This window comes from Drosophila innubila (assembly GCF_004354385.1).
Source record: "Drosophila innubila isolate TH190305 chromosome 3L unlocalized genomic scaffold, UK_Dinn_1.0 0_D_3L, whole genome shotgun sequence".
Taxonomy (NCBI): Eukaryota; Metazoa; Arthropoda; class Insecta; order Diptera; family Drosophilidae; genus Drosophila; species Drosophila innubila.
Genome location: NW_022995376.1, coordinates 22,154,587 through 22,178,539, shown reverse-complemented (window position 1 = coordinate 22,178,539; position 23,953 = coordinate 22,154,587). Strand labels below are relative to the sequence as shown.

The window sequence follows — 23,953 nt, the reverse complement described above, 5'->3', positions numbered from 1 at the left end:
CAAATGGGTAGATGAACTCTCACTTTTGTTTTTAAAACTGAGCCTAAAAGAGCGTTGACTCAACAGGACTCTCAATTAGAACTCAAGACTCAAGGTTTTCTTCTTAACTGATCGTTTGTTAGGAAGACAGAAGAAGAACTTTGGCAGTCTGGAAGCGACATTTTGTTGGATCCCTGGCACTTTGCCAGCTCCAGCCACGCACTACGAATTCAGACTTGAAATGGGCCAAAAGTTCATTTAATGTTTTAGACCATTTGGATGGCGTTGAAATGTACAAATATCATTTAAATACATATTCTACACCTCCATAAATTCCACACAAAATTATGGTTAGCAAGTGAACGCGATGTCCAATTCTTTAAAAATAGAACAAAGAGTCAAGAGTCCCATTCAGATCGTTTCCTAATTGCTTTAGAACCACATTAAACTGACCTTGCTACGGTAGACTAATAAATGCGACTAACATGTGACTTTTAGGCGCCTGGCGATCTGTAATATTACAAGTGCATTATGAATTGACGCGGTTGTTTCATGATGCTCGTTTTAAATACAATTGAAATTGTTTATTATATTTTTAATAGTTTTTACATTCTAAAATAATGTAATTTAAATTTATGTGTTCTGCTGAAATAAATACTAGATTCACGGTGTGCAATTTGCTTTATAATAGTGGGTCTACTATACTTCATCATATTGTTAACCAAAGGTTTTCTTTTTTAGACTCAACGTATTGGAACATTCCTTGGATAATTTAAGGGATCTTTTTATAAACTCTTAAAACAAACAAAAAATAAAGCAAATCAGATATTTAACGGCCGCTAAAAAACATTTGTATTGCTTATTATGTGTATTAGTATACAAATATAATTAAAATGATTAATAAATAATCTGTAAATCGCATCGAAGCCAGGCTTAACCTACTACTTAATATGGGACTCTACATATCAAATATTAAATTAAATTATTGTAGATGCTTTTGAGATTTAATTTTTTTTTAAGATACCGAACTTCAATTTAAAGCACAAATTCTGAAGAAAATGCTATAGAGAATTGAAGACATGCTCTTTGTGTTTTTGTTTATTGCTATTATCCATGTGGAAACTCTTACTCGTATTCAAAACGAAGTGGCGTCGGAGGCGGTGGCGTATGCGTAATATGGCTGATATGCCAATGCCACAGGCCGTGTGCGGCTAACAGAATCGACTCGACTCAAACGAGTATTTATGAGTATTTATGGCTGCTGTTTTAGGCCATTATCAGTGGCATTGCAGCTGTTGCGTAAAATTTGTACAAAACTGAAAGCGTTTCGCTTTGCATGAATCGAACTGCGAGCAGTCGTAAAGCAAAACGAAGCGAAACAAAACAAATTGATGGGAAACTCATTTGACTGAACTTGATTGCCAATCAATGGCTGTCCACAGCCATGGCACTGAGTATAAACACACAAAAATTCTATTAGCTCCTGGCTGACACGGCGGAAGTTAATACTCATTTTGTCTGATGATTCTGATTGCCAACCAACTGGACGAGATTGGAAAGAGTGCTCAACCTGTAACCAGGAGGAGTCCTTGCCTTGCGGGTGTGTGCGTGTGTGTGTGTGAGTGCTGCTTCAAAGGTCAAGTACCTAGATGTTGTTGAGTCATTCGATTGGCACTTGACTGCCTACGAAGCACAGAATTTGTCGCTAGAGTAAGCTGAGACTGAGACTGAGACGGAGACTCTGCTGGATATTGGTCTGAGGCTGGCCGAGCAGGAAACGGAAGTTATTTGAAGATGGGCACAGATAAGTCACACACACACTGACACTTGAATTGCAGCCATTACACCATCGAGGCAATAAGTTAGACCAGGAGGCAATCCAGAGAGCTTTATTGAATTGAAAGCACTAATAGGAGTGTTTTTTGGCCTCCAGCTGCTGACAGACACAACAAAGTGACGCGTCAGTGATAATGACGTTCTCCAGCAAATATGTAATAACTATGAACGTGTAAATGGAAAAAAGTCTGAGATGAACACAAGAGTATTTAGTTCAGTGTCATAAGCAAAGTCACAGTCTATTTGCATATGTATAAATACCTAGATAATGAAACCGCCTCGATTACAATAGAAATGATTTAATGTTTATTATTGTTACGACCTGCTCTCCATAGGCAGAGATTATTTGCACTTTATTCTTTTATTTATTTTTTATATTTTTATTTTATTTAATACACATGTGCATGTCGAATCATCTCTCATCTTTAGTAAATTTTGTGATAAGAAGACCGGCACTTAAGCGTCCCCAGACCAAGTTCTTTAACCAAGCGCATAAATATATTCAACTATACATATACATATTATGCAAGATCTCACATTAAATGGGAATTTATGACGAGCATGCAATAAAACGAGTCATCCAAAGTGCTATTTTTGTGGCCAGACAGAAAGTTATTATATTCAAAAGACTTCGTGCCACTTGGCTCAATAAATTTAAACCAATTATGCAACAATATCAAAGGTTGCACTAAAGAATTAATTATTCTAGTTCGAGGAACACTTAGAGCCGAATGAAATACGATCATTTGCTCTGTTCGCAGAAAAAGTTAGAAATTTGAGTAGTTTATTTATCAATCGATGCTTTTAGTCTCTTGCAAATTTTAGTAAATCAATCCCCAAATTGATTTTGCAACTTTACGACTTTGGTAACGAGACTTTAATCACTTGCTGACATGATAAATACACTTCTGCTTCTCCCTCTCACTTAGTTGCAAGTTAAACAAGTTTGTTTACAAATTATATATTTATTCTGATTCCCATTACGTCAAATTGATGTCCAATAAATGAGTTTGCATAACTCGCATACTCGTAAATTGCAACTGACAACAGCATAGTCAGAATTTGTAAACCAACAGCTGGAGGATAACAACAATCGCCAGCAGCTGTAATGCAAGTTAGTCTGCATATTTTTTAGTTGACAGCTCGACAAACGGACAAACGGACAGTCGGGCAGTCGGACAGACGCAATTACAAACTTCAAAGCCCATTCATGATTTATGACAATTTACACTAAATGACTAAATTGACAGTGCGCGTATTTCAGCTGCATTTAAAATATATGTATATTCTTATTCGCAATTGTTATGGTATTTCACTTTTATACCCTGTACTTAAAAGTAAAAGGGGTCTGTTAAGTTTGTAAAAATAAATTTACAACCAAATATAAATTATATATTTTTGGGATAATCATATCCTTCTGTATAAAACTAAAAGAATCCAATTACAATGACATATTAAGATCCTTAAGTTTCAGAATAGAGATCTGAAATTTTCATCACGGCTAATAATTTCGTAATTCATAACATATCTTTGTATTTATTTGTTTCTTATTGCTTAATAGCATAAGAGTTTTATTTAAATATTTAATGCACTGGTCACTAAAAGCATTTTAGTTTTTTTATTCTTTTTGTAAAATAGCACAATTTCTCCCATTTAAGAGTTTTATTCAATAATTTATTGCTCTAATCACTGAAATTAGTTTATGTGCTAGGGCCATTAAATATGTATTCTACATGTACAATAGCATTATTTCTCCTATTTTGATTTATTTGTTTTAGTAAAATGATTTTGTATATTCGGCGGAAGACTATAATTATAGTATTTACTTTGTACGACTGAATTACTCGGCTGACTGAAACAGACTAAACTACGTCGTACTAATCAGCCAACTGCGTTCCATCTTTTTTAGTATCATCATTTTTTTTTTTATGTGTTTATATTTTTATTAATTTTGTTATTATGTCACTGGCAATATTTTTTTTAATTTTCCCATAATTAGCATTTTCACACACTAGGTACAGGGTCTCCCACAGTCGAGCTTGTTTGACTACAGCCGTTTTTACTACTTAGTTGATATTCGTTACGCGCAGCTACTGACTTTGTATTAACTTTATCAATCTCGAATCGAATCGCGCGAATCGATTGTCTATCTGTGCTGCCAAGTTGGAATGCCGCCAAATGAACGGCGCCAGGCGAAATACAATGCATGCCAATTAATTATTCGCAATTCGCAATTCGCAAGTTTTGTTTGGCACGGGGACACGGGGCAAATCGGCTCTTAGTCGGTCGAAATCGATGCCAACTCATTTGGCTAATTGTCTTGCGATCCCAGTGGCCAGATAAGTGCCAAATATTTCTTAGCTTAAAACTGGCTCAATATTGAACTGGTTGCACATGCGCTCAAAGTCGATGCCGGTACAGGTTTTAATAAACAATTACGGACATTGGGCGGGTCTGACAGAGGCGCCTGCTCAGGTGACGGCACTAAACGTTTTGAATAAAATTAAATGTCTGTGATTAAGTCTTTTGCTCCGACAGCTTCAGAGAAGTTCAATTAAAATCACTAACAGCTTAATAATTAAACAAGACAATTTCCAATTTATTAAAAATGAAAATAAGTACAAATGCTTAACACACAAAATATCAATCAATTTATACTTAATTGCAAAATGAATCAAAATGATAACCTGCAATGTTACTTGTTACTGAATTACTTTATTTGTTTTATGACTTTGCTTTTGTAGGCATAAACATTCATATCCTCGTGCTGAGACAATGACCATTGTTCGGGCCATAAACAAAGAGCCTCAAAGTGCGTTGAGATCAATGCCAATGCAACAATAACAACCAAAAGATTCTCGATTCATACAAAGAACTATACAGTACATATATGTATGTATGATGCAAGTAAACATACATATAGTGGTCACATATATAGTGGTCAGTGGTCGGGCAGGAATTGTAAATGATTGAAGGTCGCAAACCTGACGAAATGCTGTTCAAAAACTATAAAGCTTTGCAATGACTTACATATGACTATATATGTATATTAGGGTGCATCGATTTTTTCCAAAAAAAAAAAATAAAAACAATATGTTAACCCAAAGTCGTAATCTACTGTCAATTAGAAGATGTTTTCAGCAAAAAACCATAGTTCTAAAATCAATTCCAAGTCCCCGCTTTTTTAGTTGAAAAATGTTGTGTTTTTAGTTTAAAATTATGTTTAAAGGACAATTTTATGATATTTCTGGTTTAAAAACAAACACTAAAGATATGCTAATATTAACATGATAACCATTTTCAGCAAAAAAAGCGGGGACTAGGAAATGATTTTATAACTATAGTCTCTTGGTTACCATATTTAAATTTTTTTTTGGCCCCTACAAATCGATGCACCCTAATGTATATACTTGTTAAATGTGCGGTTTCTTTATAAAGCTTTTTACATATGTCACATTAATATTATTTCCGGAATGCGATTGTTCCTGAACTCAAAATTATACTAAAATAAATAAATAAATAATTATTTATGTTTAATAAATAAATCAAGCATATCTTCTGAAACCTTCTGAAAGCTCTTCTCATAGATAACTCTTAACTCCCAACATAACCTCACTAAACGTGGGAAAGAGAAATTGTTATTAACTGCAATATGCAGATGAAATACGCCCTCAACAAATAATTCAAGCTTAAGTTTCGCATAATTACCAAAAGCTAAATATTTTCCAACAATTATGCGCATAATCTATTTAAATATTTATGTAAACAATTTCATTGGTCCGATGCTGTTGGAGGAGTGCAAGTAATGTCATGTTGTGTTGCGTTGTGTTGATTCATCAAACCTGTTCTACTGCAATGCACTTGGACTCATAATTTGATCAATTTTACGCTGAGCTAGCCGTTATCTGATCCCACTGCTACTTTATTTAGAAATTAACATAGTGTGGCTTGGGGCTAAGCTAAGATTTGGTGGAGAGAGTCATTTTGGCTGGTTTTGTTTAATCAATTCAAATTGTGAAGTCAAGCAACAAGTTGTCCAATTTGCTCAGCTACTGGCTATACGCATGTTTCCCATTTAAATATTTCGCAAGTGCCGACTCCCCAGGCAGACTGATAGACATATAGTGAGACAGTCAAGCAGACAGACGGACAGACAGACAGACAGACGGACAGCTTCTGTTCATTCAGAAGTGACCCAATTGGGAGCATGTCGAGTTCTAGGCGTGCGTCTTTTGCCTATTACAACATTTGTTTTCACGCTGTCGTCACTTTTGGCTGACTCAGCGTTTTCGCTCCTCTCGATCGAGCCAAGAGCCCCTTGAGCTGCCTCATAACAGAGCCATTTAGCCAAGTGTCATCGCTGGCAAATTGCATACAAGGCATAGAGTCCGCCAATTTGAATGTAAATTTTAATTGTATATTTTCGCTTTCAATGGATATTATGAGTTCAGAGAAGTGCGAGCAGCTGACTCAGAATTCTTTCAAGTTCTAAATGTAGTTATTACTGTAGACATTCATATTCGTACATGCATTTGAATTAGACTGAATTCGAGTGCTGTTATTTTTTTTCATATATGTATTTCTATCATCCTGTGTCAACTCACTGGCGAGCACGTTGCTCATATCCGGGCCATGCCAGGCCGGGTACGGATTCGGGCTTAGGTCGAATCACCCTTTGTATAATTGGCACCCAGTTTGTTTGTGTACTAGTTTTCACTGTTTTGGTGGATGTTTCGATCGCGGTATTCCCTTTTCCCATCTGTGTGCTGATGTTTTCTGTGTCTTACATCAAAGTACGTATGTTTCTAAAAATGCTGCTGGCTGAGTGCTGAATTAAATACAACAACAAAAACCCAAATTGTTATGCATGTCACAGTTAAAAAAAAAAAAATATGCAAACACTGCAAATGTTCTACCAACTTTATTAAAAGTTGCCTTGCTTTACCGTCCTACCTTTTCCCCTTTGAAAAAGGGAATGGGAGAATCGACTTTTAATTAAATTAAGTAAACTCAAGCCCGTATTTTGAATGTTGCAAGAATAAAGTTGCTTACCGAATCAAGTAACTGAGTTTAAACAATGAGAGGAAAGAGTAAAATGTGTGAGACAATAAAAACCAAAAGATAATAACTACTGCGATAAGTAAAGTAGCTCTTTTTATTGCATAATGACTAATATAATGTTGGGCATGCTTAGGGGTACTCATAAAAATCTTTTAAATAGAAACAAATTAACAAAATCTGAATGTGCACAGTGATTTAATTGCTCAATAATATATCATCTGACAAAGAAGAGGTGTTGATACAAATACCAGATAACATGTGATTGATTGCAAAGTTAAATCAAAAATTAATGATAAATGAACTTGAGCGAAATTGAAACTCGTAACATCTGCATTTGTATTAGTGTACTCATAGCACATGTCATAACGAAATCCAGCACAAAACAGAAAATTAATAGTTCAGAAATTGCCAATAATGAATTGGGGCAAATATTTAACATAAAACATATGAGTCACATAATTGTAGCACATGTGTTTTTATTTTTAAATATTAAAGATAAGTTTTCTGTGAACTTGAGCTTTAGAAATAACAATTTTTTTGTAACATTCAATATTTTATTAACGTTTTCTATGTGCCCACAAATACGCGAATGTGTATTAATATTTATTTAATTTGATTATAAAACTAACAATAAATTGTAGATTAATATTTAACTTTTTATTTTATTTGGGTCTATCTGAAAATTATATTTCATTAATATTTAGTGCAGAGCATTTTTTTAAATCTCCTTATTAATAACACAATAAAATTCAGTCTATTAAAGTTTTACTGATAAGCAAATAAGTTTTCATGAATACTCACATAAAAAGATTAAGCCAATGAGCGATTTCATAATTTAAGCGATTACTTATTCATAAATACAGCGTAACACAAGTGAGTAATTTGGATGAATGTATAATCACTTTGAATGACAATTAAATGCAGTTAATTGAAATCAAGTTGTAGGCATTAAACATTGAGTGCTTTCAATATGCCCAATAAATCAATCAAATTGATGCCACAAGGTGCGTCGCATGAATGACGACTGTTAAATCAACAGTCGAAATACTAAAATTAAGTAAAACTTCAGTAAACAAAATCGTCATCGCTGTGGTCATTTAATGAAATACATACGAATTATGTGTATATTTATGAATGTGTTGATATTTGTGCGGTAAACCGTTTTAGATTTCGTAAAATCACAGTTACGAGCATCCGTCGTATTCGCGTCTGATACGCGTATTCCCTTATACCCTATGTATAGACAAGCAAAACAAAGGGTATACGCAGCTAGTTATCTGCTTTTCTTATCTATTAAATTTAAGCAAATGTCTGAAGAATTTTTATTTTTAATTTGATCACATTCGAGTTTTTCTGAGTCCTTTATCAGATTAAAATTCGGATCTTAAATGATACATTTGTCGGTAGAATGTGGTACCCTAGCCACTAATCACTTTTGTAATAATTTGAGACTCTTTTTCCAAAAAGTCACATTTTCAAGTCTTTTTAGAATCACGAAGAAGATCAAACTCTATTTAATAATCAAAAGGACTCGAAAAGGATTCATCCTGGCGCAGAATATATTATATTACACGGTATATCTTAGTCGTAACTCATATTTTGCGTTGACTTCATTTGTAAATATGTACTTTTAAATAAACCGCACAAATATGCATAACTTTTTTTCTGTCCGTTGTCGCTATTTCCTCACGCTTCAAAGTCTTTTATTTGTCTTTCCCTTTCCCTACCTAATGAATGAATGAATGAATGAATGAATTGATAGGAGCGTGCGAATTCACCTAAGAAGAAGCTGCAGCTGCTATACCTTTTACTTGAAAATATAAATAAATTATTATTGTCCATTATTGTACGTCGTCAAAGCATTTAACTATTGTCTCGAAAACAAACAAAATTAAAAGGCCCCATAAAACGGCTTAGAAACTGAGATCAAGTGTTTTTTTTTTTTTGCATATTTCATTACGTATCCAAAAAATTACTGGTAATTGACGGTAATCGTTAAAAATAATTATTCGATGATCATATGAATTACCTCAGCTCCAATAGATGTATGTATTTGAACGTGTATATTTCTAAATCTCCAATTTACGTAGATTTCGCAATCTCTGTTTGCTCTTTCTCTAGTCTCTAATGCTGCATAGTTTTGGGCACCAACTTCCGAATCCGATTCCGATTCCGTTCCGCTGTCATGCGCCTTTCACTGGCTGCGAGAAGATACGGATGCGGATGCGACTGACGTTATCGTTGACTTAGACTTCACTTTGTTTTTTTCTTTTCTTTTTTTTTCTTTTAATAAACTTTAAATATATCTAAAGATTTTGCTATTCATTCAGTTCACTTCACATGGCAGGCAATGCTGCAATTGATAAAGATTAGCAATCGACGTTTCACATAACAGACATGACACCGGCACTGCACACACACACACAGACACACACACACACACAGACATACACATACACATACACCTTGTTGTGATCGGTTTACCACAATGGAACAGTCCATGTGAATTGGCATTGACATTGGGCACATACATAAATTATGCATTTTATTGCTGAACTAAAACAAAAGAGACTTTTACGCAACATTCAACGAACTGACTGTCAGCTGAAATACAACAGAAAAATGTGATTGCAATGAAAACAGGAAATATTCAAAGAAATTGATGCGCGGGATGCAAACAAATGGAAACACAAAGTGGAGTAGTAGCACAGACTGACGGACAAGTGCATACAGATACAGATACAGACACAGACACAGATACATAATCAACAACAGCCGGCAAACACACACTCACACACCCACACTAGAATTGCACACTATTGCAGTTGAGCAAGCATCGCAACTCTAACGAAATTGAAAACGTATTCAAGACTTTTTAAGCAGCGACACGAGACAAAGATACAAAGATACAAAAACAAATACGAACGCACGCCTGAATACCGTTGGCAGAAAATTCGCGTGTGTTGGTGCCCGCCTACGAAACGACCAACTGGCTGAACGTCACAAGACAGACTGAGGCAGCAGCGCCAAAGAGCGCCAGCAGTAAGCAGCACCACACAGCAGCGAACGTCAGCGTTGACGCTGACGCCGACGCCGACGCCGACGCTGACGTTGCCCCTCTGCTCTGCTTGGCTCCGCGATGCTTTTGCCTTTGGCGTTGGCTTTGTCTTGGCTTTTATTTTTTACTGCTCATTTTTGAAACGCATTGTATACAATTGTTGCAGATAATGTAAATATGTTATATACAACGATGTTATTTATATATGTAGTAGCAAATGTAATTGTTTATTATTTAGCATAGTTCTTTCAGCATTTAAACTCGCAAAAATTCGTCAAAGAGTAGTTCAGTTTTAGATAACATTTTTATAGTTAGTCATGTAATTGTTTTGACAGTAAACAAGTAAAAAAATACGCAATTTTTAATTAGCACCATTAAATACATTTTCTAAGTTATATATTTATTTTGAATTTTTAATAATTTTTAACACACAAGATTGTTTAACAATATTTTAAATTCTGGACAAATAAATGTAACATATTTTGGTCAAATAATTGTTTTAACAAAGTAAATTATACGCATATTTTTATTTGCAACATAAAATACATTTTCTTGGTTATCATATATTTGTTATTTATTAATATTAATTTTTAGAAAATATGTTAATTTTTATTGGGTTGTACTACTTTTATGACTTTTAAACAAATTAAAGTAACATACACTTAGTCAAGTAATTTTTTTGACAATGTAAAAAATACACAGATATTAGTTTGGATTTTAGTTCAATTTTTATATTTTAATTAATTGTTTTGACAAAGACAAAAATGCACATATTTTAATTTGCAAGAAGACAACCTTTTCTTAAATCCTTTTTTCTATTTTATTAATGTTGCTTGTGGTTCTAAGAACTTGCTAAAAAAAGCAATGAGACGCATTGGGCTTTCTAGTTTTTTTAAACTTAAACATCAAATAAATATGTGACTTTATTTTTTGTCAAAATAATTACTCTACCAACTGTATATGTTTATGCATGTAATCAGAGGAAGCTACACATTTGGCAACATGTGCCGCCTGACTGTCTCAATCCCACAGGTGCCTCGCAAGTTGCTTTAAATATTTATACAAACTCGCAAGTAATAAAATTGAGCATAATTTTCCAGCCTAAACAACTACAACTATGTTCAGATGTAAATGTGTGTGTGTGCGAGTGTGTGAGTGTGGGAGATGTGTGCTTGTGTGTGTGAATATGTTTGCATTATCTTCTACTATAACTGACGCACCTGCGCTTCATTTAAAATTCTATAAATAATTTGAAAAGCAGTTGATACGAATTGCAAAAACCCTTAGGGGAACAGCAGCTAACACGGGGGGATGTTGGCAGAGGGGTGGCGTGGGGTGGGGGGATAGGCCAATGTGTTGTCACGGAAGTTGCGAGGCAAAAATGCCGGAAAAATAGAAAACACATTCATACAAGTTGTTGTAGCGAGCCGGCACAATAAGAGCAAACGAAACAGAGAGAGAGAGAGAGGGAGCGAATGTTAGCCGGCAAATGACGGTTGCGTCGACGTTGACGTTGACGTCGTTGGCGCCAGCAGCAAATGCGGCAGCAGCAGACGCGACAGCGACAGCGACAGCAGCAGCAGCGTAGGCGTCACATGTGGCGTATGCGTAACTTTGCCGGCCATTGCAAGTTTGTGTCCTTATGCTTGTGTTTGAGTGCGTGTGTGTGTGTGTGTGTTTGTTTGAGTGCAACACGCGCTATCAGCATGCAAACTTTATTTTAAAGAGCGCCTCGTTTATCGAGGCCTCATTTGTTGTTGTTACTGTTGCTGCTGTTTGCTGCAATGGCACAACAACACAGCGTGTAGTTTGTTTGTCGGCTGGCAAATGTTTATTCAAGCACCATCGGCGTCCATGTGGCCACTGGCCAGGCCTGAACGAGTTTCCTCTTTTGTGGCCCGCATGCCTGAGCATTCATCTGTTTATCTGCTCGCCTCGCTTTGTTATTGCTGCTCTTGTTCGATACACAACCTCCCTCCACTCTTGTCTTATTGCATTTTCAGTTGGTGTTGCTGTTGCTGTGTTGTTATCGCCGATTTCGTTGGGCTTAAACGGCTTTTAGCGACACTGTCTGAGCCAACATGTAATCTGTTTAATGGCCGTCGATTGGTTATTCTGCATTTTTTCACACGAGCTCCTTCATTATGTCCACAAACACATACACACATACATAGATGCATGTATTCGTTATACGTATTCCCATTTTTAAAGTGTTTTTATAAATCAGCATACACTTTGTGCTGTTAATTTTTTGGCATTCATCAGCTGCAAGGCCTATGCAAATGGCAAAAAGTGCACCTGTTGCTTGGCTCGAATTGTAAATTTAATAACATAAAATACAGTTAATTAAGTAACTGTTTTGACAAAGTAAAAAAATTCACATTTAATTTTTTTTTTAATTATTTAAATGCGATGGATCTCTTATTAATAAGAAAAATATACATTTAATTCAAATTAGTTGGAAGAATAGAAAAAAAAAATAGAAAATTATATTTAGCAAAATAAAAGATGTGAATAAGTTTTTTTTAATAAGCGTTTATCTGATAAAGTGAATGTTCATTTTAATTAGTAAATATTTCAAAAATATTTAACCCAAATTGATTTCATAACTTATTATTTAAGCTTACTAGACAAAAAAAAAAAATTATTATAGAAAAAATTTAATTTTTTCCCAAAAATAAAATGTGTGTAATTTGATATTTTGTGAAAACAATTTTTTGACTAACTGTCAGTGTCAGTTGCGCACTTTAAAATATTCGCCAAGTCGTCGAGCACACGAACGTTTTGTTTTAAGTTTGAGTCGTAACGTGAGTTCCCCGTCTACCAATAAATTAAAACATCTCTTGCCAGTTTTGCATAGACGACAAAGTCAAGCAAATACTAATAACTAACAACTTTCTTGCCTTTTGCGTATTCAATTAGCGCCAAAACATCGTCAACTGTGAGAACTACAATCTTTCAATTGAGAACATGGCATACGAAAACCTCCTAACTCCATATATAATAAAGTTACATATATTCTATACAAATGTCATTCAAAGGGAACCGGATTAATATATTTATTAAATGCAAGTCGCTTGATTTTAATGATCTACTTTCGCTGTTTATCCAAATCGGCACATAAACGACGACCGGTTTAATTATAAGCAATTTTTGCATATTAGCGATAATAATATTGCTACTTTTTAGTTTCCCCACGCGTTTCCCCAGTTTGGCGCTGTCTGCCCAGCTACCGTCCGACTGATAAAGTGAATCTCGTGAAAAAATTCGTGGCGATCTGGAGAAAAATTTTCAATCAATTATTAATATATTGTCAAATTATTGCTAAAAAAAAAAAAATGAATAAATTATATACATTTGAATTGCGCGCCATTTGTCTTTAATTGATCAACTTTTTGCACTCAAGCGACTGCCAAGCTAACTGTCAGTATTTTCAAATGAAGATGGCGCTTAAATGAATTTGCCGCACTTTCAATTTTGTTCTTAAAGCGTCATCTGTTGAGCTTAAGGACATTACTGGGTTCAGTTTATAGTGGGTACAGTTAGAAATAAGGGGTGATTAAAAGTGGGAAGAGTGACGTGTAAACTGGGTTTAGTTGTTTGTAAACTGGGAATCAACGATAGATGCCGCCATGAAAAAAACTGCTGAGACGCCACCTTTTGTCTGTTTTGTGAAGCTTTTTATGGCGCTCATTACAAACAAATCTGCAAACTCTTGCCAGTCCAACTTTAAAATTATTTAGCAACGGCAATATAAGGCATAAAACAAACAGCCCGTCACACGATTTTCTGACCTTATGGGATATATATTCCAATTCTGCATCAAAATAAGATTGTTTTAATTCCACAGATAATTTTATTTCAAATGTGGCGCCACCTTTTGCCTGTTTTGCGAGATTTTTTTTAGCGCTCATTACGAACAAATCAGACAACTCTTGTCCAGTGGTTTTCCAATTAAAAATTAAAAAGATTTCACTTGACACATAAAATCTGCTGCAATAAATTTGTACCAAAAACTTGTTTTTTAATCAACAATTTCTATACAAAGTTCTTAATTATACGAAATACGTTGTTGTTTCGCCTAACTAAATTAACAAATTGTATTACAAAAACGAAAATGTGAGAAATGGATAAAAACGTTTGTTTGGGCTATTGTCTGTCTGTGTGATTCAACGAAAACAGTAAATACAAAATGAGAGCTTATAACAGATCGGGGGGCTATAAGCAGCCGATGTATATAGAAATGGAAATGGAAAAAGAAATGAATTTAATTGGAGTATGATAAATAATCAACTATCAGGGGACCACAGTTTAAAGGTGCGATCGAAGGAAGTCGTCGCAATGTACTGTGAATTGGGTGAGACATCGACGGCAATGACCTTGTTGTCGTGTCCTTGGAGAGTCTTTAGCGGTTGCCACGTTTTGTTCGACCAGATCTTTGTGGTCGAGTCATAGGAGCAGGTGACCAGAAAGCTGCCTCCGTCCTGCTGGTATTTAACATCTGAAATGAGATTTGTATGTGCAGGTATGGTGTACACAGGCTGGCGACGTCTCAAATCCCAGATCTTGCATGTGTTGTCCTGTGAACCGGTTGCAATGTGAAATCCATTTGGCGAAAAGTCCGCTCCAAAGATAGCGCCCAAATGTCCCTCGAGGAACATAATGCATCGTCCAGTGCGCAGATCCCAGACACGACCAAAGGCATCCAAGCCGCCGGTAACCAGCACACTTCCATCCGACTGATAGCTGAGGCAGTGCACCGGCTTGGCGTGTCCCTCCTGATGCAGTACTTCGGTCTTTTGCTCTAGATCCCACAGACGCCATGAGGAATCGTAGCAGGCGGTGGCCAAAAAGCGCCCCGATGGATGAAATGCCACTTTGGAGACGCGATGTGGCATGTGTCCCGTGATGTCAGCAATGGATTCTTCATTGCCAAAGCCCCACAACTTGACGGCACCATCGTGTCCACCCGAGGCCATCGCCACCACATTCTGCTCGTCCAGTTTGACACCTGGTCGCAATGCCACGCCACCCACATAGCTGGCATGACCGCGCAGTGTTTGCTTCAGCTCACAGTCGGGCACACTCCAGAGCTTGCAGAGACCTGACCACGAGGCAGTCATCAAAAGCGTCGAGTCCTCGTTAAAGGCGGCACTGCTAACGGGTCGAGTGTCGCCCACCTGGGAGCAGAGCGGTGCCAATGATTGTAGCTTCTTTTGCATTTCCACCATGCGTCCGGCACGTGTGGCACTAGGCACCTCCAGTGCCTCTTTAGCACGCTCCAGACGATCGCGTGCTCGCGGCAGTGAGTAATCGGCGAGCCAGAGACGCGCCACTCGCAGTGTTTCGGGTCCCTCGTGATACCAGGTTGCCTCCTGTTCCCGCTGCTGTATCTTGCGTTCCTCCTCCTCCGTCTGCTTCTTGTTGATCGCATTCTCTCCCAGACTGGCCAGCAACTCCTTGAGACGCCGGCGACGCTCTGCTGGTCCCTCGCCAAAGAAGCAAATTGGCTCGTTCAACTGCCTTAGATTGTTCTTAATCTCGGCATCGTCTGTCGACACATTGATTTGGCGTGCACGTTTCTTTCGCTCAAACTCCTCCAACAAGGCGACTTTGTCGCGCTCCATTTCCGTTTCAAGATCAAAGTAGTCATCATCAATTTTGTTGGCCAACGACGCTGCTGTGGGTGGAGGCAGTCCGCCTTTTGTGCTGCTCGACTTTTTGCTTGCCTCCTCATAATCCTCGTCAGATTCAATGTCTTCCAGTTGCCCAGTCGCTGTCGCTGTTGTTGTTGTTGCCGCCGGCGTTGTTGTTGTGCCGGCAACTGACGCCGCGGCGGCTAAACGCTTGCGTTCAGTCTCTTCCAGCGAACCATAATGCACTGTGCGTTGCCGCTTAACGTACTGAATTTCGTCATCATCGGACATTATTTATTGATCTAAAATAATTAATTTTTAAAACAAAAATTACGCCAACGAAATAAACAACAAAAATCCTTCTACTGCAAACGTTTATCGTATCGATTATCGATCACATTTTTTGCAACAATTTCAGGTATGATATTATGATGTCGATACTATCATTGCAGCCTATCGTTAATATATCGAATAACAAAGATAGGCAATTGCTCGCTCATTCTCAAAAAAAAAAAAAACAAAAAAACAAAGCAATAAAAACTCGGCTAATAGTTATAAAGTTGTTTAATCAAATATATTTCGAAAGACTTCATTACAACTCTATTTGTTCATGTCATCGATACTATATCGTTATTTTTTGGTGCCCACACACGAAAAGCACACGTGCAGTGAACTTGCTCGCTCGTTACAATTTTTGTTGCCCATAAAAACTGAGCCGTTTACTGTATACGAATGTTATCAATAAATATTTAGAATATTGATACTTTTCGAAATCAACGAGCCGCTCGTCAACTAGTCTCAACACGTTGAAAATTTAATCGAGCATGCTCATCGCACATTCCTGTCGTATGTGGGCACCCTAATCGTGTGTGGCCACTTTAATCGTGTGTGGGCACCTATTTCGAACGATTTCAATACAACTCTACTTTTTTTTCACAGTGAAAATTAAGTGGAAAAAAAAGATTATAGAAATTAAGAAAGGTGCTACATAATGAGCGCGCCGAGCAATAAAATGTCTGCAACAGATCAGATGCGTGCAATGCTGGACCAGCTGATGGGTACCACCCGCAATGGAGACGATGGACGCGGCCTCAAGTTCTCGGATGCACGCGTCTGCAAGTCATTTCTGCTGGACTGCTGTCCACACGACATCCTGGCATCCACGCGCATGGATCTCGGTGAGTGTCCCAAAGTGCATGATCTGGCTTTTCGTGCAGATTACGAGAGTGCGTCCAAGTCGCGGGACTACTACTACGACATTGAGGCCATGGAGCACCTGCAAGCCTTCATTGCGGACTGCGATCGGCGCACAGATTCGGCGAAGCAGCGCCTGAAGGAGACCCAAGAGGAATTGACGGCCGAGGTGGCTGAAAAGGCAAATGCAGTCCACAGTCTGGCGGAGGAGATTGGCAAGAAACTGGCCAAGGCCGAGGCGCTGGGCGAGGCGGGAGAAGTGGAGGACAGCATGGAGCTAATGAAGGAGATCGACGAGCTGCGCGGTAAGAAGATTAAGGCCGAACACGAATATAGAACCTCGATGCCAGCATCAACCTACCAGCAGCAGAAGCTACGGGTCTGTGAGGTGTGCTCCGCCTATTTGGGCATCCACGACAACGACATTCGTCTGGCGGACCACTTTGGTGGTAAGTTGCATCTCGGCTTTCTCACCATACGCGAAAAGCTCATCGAGCTGGAGAAGACGGCGGCGCCACGCAAGGCGGAACTGAAGCGCTCGGGTAAGATACCAGATCGCGAAGAGGACGGCAGGGGCAGAAATCGGTACTTTGTAGGTGGACGTGAGCTGGACAGACGCTCGCGGGTGCATCGCTCTCGTTCCAGAGAGCGTCAGCGACAACGTGACGCTGAAAAGCAATCGAACGAGAGAAGCAACGAGAGAAGCAATGAGAGAAGCAACGAGAGAGAGAGAGCCAGTGCCCGGGAGAGCGATGGGGAACGTGCTCCTGCTCCGCAACGTGGACGCGACGCCGAAGTAAGAGGCTCAGGACGCGGAGGTCATGATAATCCTCGAGATCATCGCGACAGAGAACGTGACGGCCGAAGGGATAGAGATCGCAATTCACGCAACGACAGAGGACGCTTCGGCGGAGGTGGAGGCGGAGGAGGAGGTGGCGGTGGCTTAGATCGCCGCAATGATAGACGTCGTTCCCGTTCCAGAGATCGTTCGCCACGTGATAGACGTAACTACAACAACAGCAACAACAACAGTAACAACAATAACTTTGGCAACAGACGACGCTCCTTTTCCCGTGAGCGCTATCGTCGCTAGAGATCTGAAGAGAAGAAAGCGGGAAGCAGGAAGATTTAGTTTCACACCACAGTGTCCAGCGCACGTACGTAGAATTAATTACACTCATAACAGCAAACAAAATTCACAAAAAAAAAAAAAAAAACCGGAAACAGAAACAAACAGAAAAAAAAAAGAAAATAGAGCTAACCAACTAATTGCATTATTATTCAATAAATAAATGACTTGAATGCACTTTAGACAGCAAAGCAGATATTTTTTGTTTTAAAATATTATTAATTCATTATCTTTGATTTTCATCCATGTAAATTGACAGACAGAATGATCAGAAAACAATAACTGTAAGCTGATACTGTAAACAATTAAGTAAATAATTCATATATACAATTCAATATATAGTTTGACAGCCCCGGCAAGTTGTAAACTTACGGTACGTAGAGCCAGAGTCCCCCAAATAACCAATAAATTCTATTTATAATACCCATCAAGAAAACAACACACCAAAAAAAAAAAAATAAGAATTATAAACAAATACAGCCTATGTATGTAATTTCTCTCAGCTCTCTCAGCTTGGCCCCGAGTGTGTGTTGCTGTACTGTACTGTGTGTATTATCGGTATCGGCCCGTTTAGGGTAAGCCTATATCAACAATCACTGCTCTCTCTTTCTCTTACTCACTTAAAAATTTTAAATTGTAACTATAAAGCGTTTTCCCCACTTGAATTCACTTTTCAGGCGATACGCTTGAAAGCCAAGCCGTAAAGCTGGGTACGTATTGAGTGAATATAACATTTATTAACTGAACAGAAACTGAATTCAACTGAACTGAACATCCGCCTAGCCTTCAATGCTAGGGATCTCGATAATTACATACTGAGTATGTGGTAAACATACCTAAATTGCAGTCATAGTTTTGGGTACGTATTCGTCGTCTATTCTTTTGGGAGTGTTTGTTTGTTTGGTATGTATGCGTTATAATCGTTAGAAATTTTATAGCAACATATTATTGGTACGTATTTATACCCAAGCTGCAGCTAAAGAGGATTGTGTTGGTTCCTTAGGGTTCGATGAGCACATTTAACGTACGTATTTTCAAAAAAAAAAAAACAAATCAAATCAAAATTTTGTAGTAATTCATATTTAGTTACAAACACAAAAAAAAAATACCCATATTTTACTTAATTTCTTTCTCACGTTAAAGTTGAATTGCGATAAATGCAGAGAAATGAAGAGCGGGCTTACCAAACTGGCCTAGTATGTGAGTATTCTGTTTAAACTGTTAAAAATGCTTAACAAAAGTGGTTGGGTGGCTCCTTCTAACGTTGTTTCTTTTGACAGCATTTAGTATGGGATTGAATAAGTTAATTAAAATACGCATGGGGCTATTAGGGGCCATGAGTATATTGGCACACTTACATGTAAATACATATTCGTATGTATGTGGGTAAGATTCATGCAAAATAAAAAAAATATTTTATTTTTAATTTTCACAATTTTAATATTTATTATAAGTGTATTTGAACATAAGAAGTTTGTAAAAATTCCTCAAATGTAATATATATTACGACTTCAAATAAATTTGTTTTGGGTTCTACACTTTAAAATGTATTATGACCCAATATTTGCGGTACACTGAGAGGAATCGATCAACGTAAGTATTATTCTAGTGGGCGGTAAATTAAATGCCGAGGTTTGTTTAGGCATCAACTTTGTTCTATTCACATTTTGTGACAGTCCCGATTTAAAAGACGCCACGCCGGGAAAACTAACGGTGCTTTTTGAACAGAACAGAAACGATTACGGAAAAATTTTTAACAATTTATAACATTCGACATTTCTTGAGATGGCCGACGAAACAAAAAAGATCCCTTACATTTTGAATGGGGGTATATTTAAAATCAAAAGGCGGAAGGGCGACCGTGTGTAATCGTGGAATGCGTTTATTGTCCATCACAGCACCGGCGTCGCGGCAATCTGGCAAATGGCACAGGCAATTTCCACTAGCACATCAAAGTAGAGTACCACCCACTCCCAAGTAGTACATGAAGATGAAATTAATCAATTATTAATGTTTATTCCATCTTTGGCAGTGACGTCATCCATTTTTGATAGACAAAGTAACGAAAATCTTCGCGGCAGCGAAGATTGCAAAACGTAGACGCAAAAGTTAAGTTTCGATGATGATAAGTCGCAGCAGGAGTCTGACGGGGAAGAAATACGAAAGCGGTTTTATTTTGATTATACGAATTTTTTAATTGTTCAAAACGACAAAGTTGGGGCTGCCACCCTACAGAATTTCCCGATCTGGCAGCATGTGCTAATTGGGGCTGTCACCCTACAGAATTTCCCGATCTGGCAACTTGTTCTAATTTAATAAAATAAAAAATTCAGTTGCAACTTTGAAAATTTGACTAAATTGGAATTTTTCTTATTTTTGAAGCTAGAATTTTTTAAATTTTTGCTGAATTTTTGTTGAAATTTTCTCGATTTTATGATATTTTTTTTTTTTTTTAGAATTTAATTTCTAACTTCTCTTACCTATGGTTGACGAGTTTCAAACCTTCGCTAATATTTAGACATATTTTTTTTCGATTTTCGAATTTTAAATTTTCATCAAAATTCTAGCTAATTTCAAAATTATTGCAATTTTAAAAATTGCATGAACTAAAATAAAAAATTTCAAATTTACAACATTTTGCGCGGTAAGTAAAATGTAAAGGCGTGTTAACAGTATGTTAAACTCAAAATGGAACTGTTAAAAACTATTTAGACAAGGTGGCAACGCCGTTTCGTTCCGCCATCTTTTGCGCAGCTGCTACTTCACCTCTGACGGAAATTCTTTGCACTAAAAATTCACTTTGTTAATAATAAAACAATAATATCAACAGACTAGTCTATTTCGAGAACGCGCTGCATAATTCAAAAACCGTGGGAGGATAGGCGAAAAGCTAAAGAGTTGGAAAGCCATTGCTTGCCACATTTGCTGAGGCTTAGGCCTGCGAGAAATCAATAGCCGCTTGGGGTCGCTGGACGCTTAATGTCCGCTGTAGGTCGCCACCAGCACCAACGTTTTTTGGCGCAAAAATTTCTAAAACATTTGCTGCCTTTTTAGATAAAAATGCCAAATCGCAAGCGGGACTCGGACTCTGAAGATTTGCAGTCGTTTCTCATGAATTTTCACAAGGAAATTGAGGATGGCAACTCCGAAGCCAGAAATGCCAAGGATTTAAATGCTAAAGATGTTGATGATGAGGAAAAAGAAGAAGAGAATGAGGAGGAAGATGATGATGATAAGTACTTTATTGACGACGAAGGCAATTGCTATATCAAAACGACGCCAAAAAAGAAGCTCAAACTAACAAATAAACTGAAGCCACCGGTAGTGTCGAAACCAGCAGCGATAACTGTACGCAGTGCAACCCGATCAAGCACCACAAATGCCTCGAAAGGTTTGTAGCTCTAAGATAAAGTCTAGTATCTCAATACAATCTGATTTAATCTTTCGCACAGCAATTAATCTGCGTCCAGTTAAGCCCAAACTGGAGTCGTCACCACAAAGAAACCAGAAATCGGAACCGACGCCGCAACGCAGTCAGAAAGCCGAGCCGACGCCCAAAACATCCCAAAATAGGACTCGGAATAAGACACCATCGACACCAACGGCACCAGTCACTGCTCCAAAGGCTTATTTACGTTCACAACGAAAAGCTGCAAAACCGGAATCAAAAGCTGTCGAATTGTTGGTGGATAATGAGGAGATAATTGAAGAGCTTGTAGATGATCCAATGATCGTTAATGAGAAAGAGTCGGATGTGAATCAAACAAAAGATTCCATAACACTTGATGATTCAATGTTGGGGAAGAACAGCATATGCGACGATGAAGTCTTTGAGTTTGAGGATAATGCAGCCAACATGTCTGCAAAGCCGGACGTGGACTTTGTGCTATCCGGCAAAGAGTATAAACTGAAAACATTGCCCACACAGTCGGCTGATTCGCATAAATACGCCTGCTCCCATTGCAGCTATACTACCAATAAGAAATTCCTGATCTCACGTCATGTGCGCTCCCATGACGCCGAGCTGTCGTTCAAGTGCTCGATCTGTGACCGTGGCTTCAAGTCGAACATGGGACTGGTGAATCATCTGAACACACACATGGGCAACAAGCCGCACAAGTGTAAGCAGTGCGAAAGCGCTTTCACAACCAGTGGAGAACTCATACGCCATACACGCTATAAGCACACCAAGGAGAAGCCGCACAAATGCACCGAATGCAGCTATGCCAGCGTCGAGCTGACCAAGCTGCGTCGCCACATGACATGCCATACGGGAGAGCGACCGTATCAGTGTCCACATTGCACGTATGCCTCTCAAGATATGTTTAAGCTGAAGCGTCACTTGGTCATACACACGGGCGAGAAGAAATACCAATGTGACATCTGCAAATCGCGATTCACACAATCGAACTCGCTCAAGGCACACAAGCTAATCCACAGCGTGGTCGACAAGCCAGTCTTCCAGTGCAGTCTCTGTCCCACGACATGCGGTCGCAAAGCGGATCTACGCACCCACATGGCCAACATGCACACCTCGGATAAGCCCTTGGTGTGCAAGCGATGCAAACAAGAGCTGCCCGATCGCTATCAGTACAAGCTACACGTGAAGTCACACGAGGGCGAGAAATGCTATCGTTGCACCCTTTGCAGCTATGCCTCCGTGTCGCAGCGTCATCTGGACTCGCATATGCGTATACACACCGACACCAAGCCTTTCACGTGCGATTTGTGTCCACAGGCATTCCGGCAACATCAATTGCTACGCCGTCATAAGAATGTCATGCACAATGAACACTATAAGCCGCCGGAGCCGCGAGAGAAGCTACACTCTTGCCCCAGCTGTCCACGTATCTTTACCCATAAGGGCAATCTGATGCGACACATGGAGACCCATGATGATACGCTTAATGCACGCGAGGAGAAACTAAAGCTGAAACTGGGACGCAACGTTCGATTACAGCCAGATGGTAGCATTGTCACTTTGGTGAATAGCAAAGAAATTGACATTCTGGAAAAGAATGAAGATATTTCCATAGACTTGGATGAGCAATATGATATCACGGAGCTCGAGCAGTTAGAGGACGATGACGAGGACGACGAGATACAAAGTGAAGATATTGTGGAGCCTATGCCCAGTTCCACGCCAAGAACGAGAAACGCATCCAATACTGTCGTAATAAGAGAGCGTTCACAGAGGACACAGAACAAGCCCATCATTATTAATCGCCAACTGAAAGTTCCTCGTGGTCATCGGGGGGTAACAACTCAAGCTGGAACATTTCGCATTAAGGAGGAGCCGGATGCTAATGAATTCACCGTGGAGCTTCAGGGTGAAGATAATCAGTTCATGGTCGTCCAACTGGTCGACGATGACAATGAAGTCGTTGTCAAACGTGAGCCTAGCACCCAAAAGATAACTGCCAACAATTGTTTCGGCTTCGAGGTACATTTATGAACACAACCCCATTCTCAATGTATGTAATTTAAATTCGCTTGTTTTACTTTAGGATGATGCTGATACTGTTTACGAGGAGTATGATGAGTCCGTGACCGAAGTAGATGGCACATCACAAGAGTTTATGCACCTAATGGACATGATTGAACAGGACACGTAGCTTAAATGAATCTATCACTCTTGGTACATATTTGTATTTATAAATGCATAGAATATCCAGATCAAATAAAAAATGTTTATAAAAAAGTAATTTTTTAATTTATACCAGGGACCGTAACAGCTATTTTATTTTAAAAATCAAAATAGCAGTCATTACATGACTTCTACGTAATAATATTTTTAATATTTATTTTCAAAATCAGAAAATAATTATTAATGATTTCTATTCTATTACTAATTACTTGTGCAGAAAATAGTGTTCTTTTTTTTATAAATTTAAATGTTCATACTAATCTGTTATTTCCGGTCCCTGATAGATACTCGTCAGGAAGGTGGCTATTAAATTATTGCAATATTAGTGTCATAAATACCATATTTATTTAAATACTTCAAAGTTACTCTCGTGTATGACAATATATATATATATATATATGTATGTAGTTATC

The 23,953-nt window shown here is 38.2% G+C and overlaps 4 protein-coding genes across 5 annotated transcripts in view; 2 read left to right on the top strand and 2 right to left on the bottom strand.

The window, feature by feature from the left end:
• LOC117787162 (collagen alpha-1(XVIII) chain) overlaps positions 1-9,887 on the bottom strand; it is a 65,025-nt gene extending 55,138 nt beyond the window's left edge. The window contains exons 1-2 of the mRNA XM_034625609.1: positions 9,803-9,887; positions 8,906-9,229 (exon numbers count right to left, since the gene is read on the bottom strand). The gene's annotated coding sequence lies outside the window, so the exon portion shown is untranslated. The remainder of the gene's footprint in view (positions 1-8,905; positions 9,230-9,802) is intronic.
• A 4,046-nt stretch (positions 9,888-13,933) lies between these two features.
• Positions 13,934-15,934, bottom strand: LOC117788562 (U4/U6 small nuclear ribonucleoprotein Prp4). The gene has a single exon (XM_034627347.1). It carries the CDS (start codon positions 15,859-15,861, stop codon positions 14,224-14,226), a length of 1,638 nt encoding a protein of 545 aa, XP_034483238.1. The 5' UTR covers positions 15,862-15,934; the 3' UTR covers positions 13,934-14,223.
• Positions 15,935-16,486: 552 nt separating this feature from the next.
• Positions 16,487-19,201, top strand: LOC117787722 (putative RNA-binding protein Luc7-like 1). Its single transcript, XM_034626322.1, has one exon. The coding sequence runs from the start codon at positions 16,562-16,564 to the stop codon at positions 17,855-17,857; it is 1,296 nt and encodes a 431-aa protein (XP_034482213.1). The 5' UTR covers positions 16,487-16,561; the 3' UTR covers positions 17,858-19,201.
• Positions 19,202-20,636: 1,435 nt separating this feature from the next.
• LOC117788099 (transcriptional repressor CTCF) lies at positions 20,637-23,598 on the top strand. 2 transcript variants are annotated; one of them, XM_034626765.1, is made up of 4 exons: positions 20,637-20,885; positions 20,948-21,284; positions 21,346-23,336; positions 23,401-23,598. In XM_034626765.1, exons 2-4 carry the CDS (start codon positions 20,954-20,956, stop codon positions 23,506-23,508), a joined length of 2,430 nt encoding a protein of 809 aa, XP_034482656.1. In that variant the 5' UTR covers positions 20,637-20,885; positions 20,948-20,953; the 3' UTR covers positions 23,509-23,598. The 2 variants fall into 2 exon arrangements, with proteins under 2 accessions (XP_034482656.1, XP_034482654.1); XM_034626763.1 differs by having other exon boundaries at positions 20,638-20,881.
• Positions 23,599-23,953: the final 355 nt, after the last annotated feature.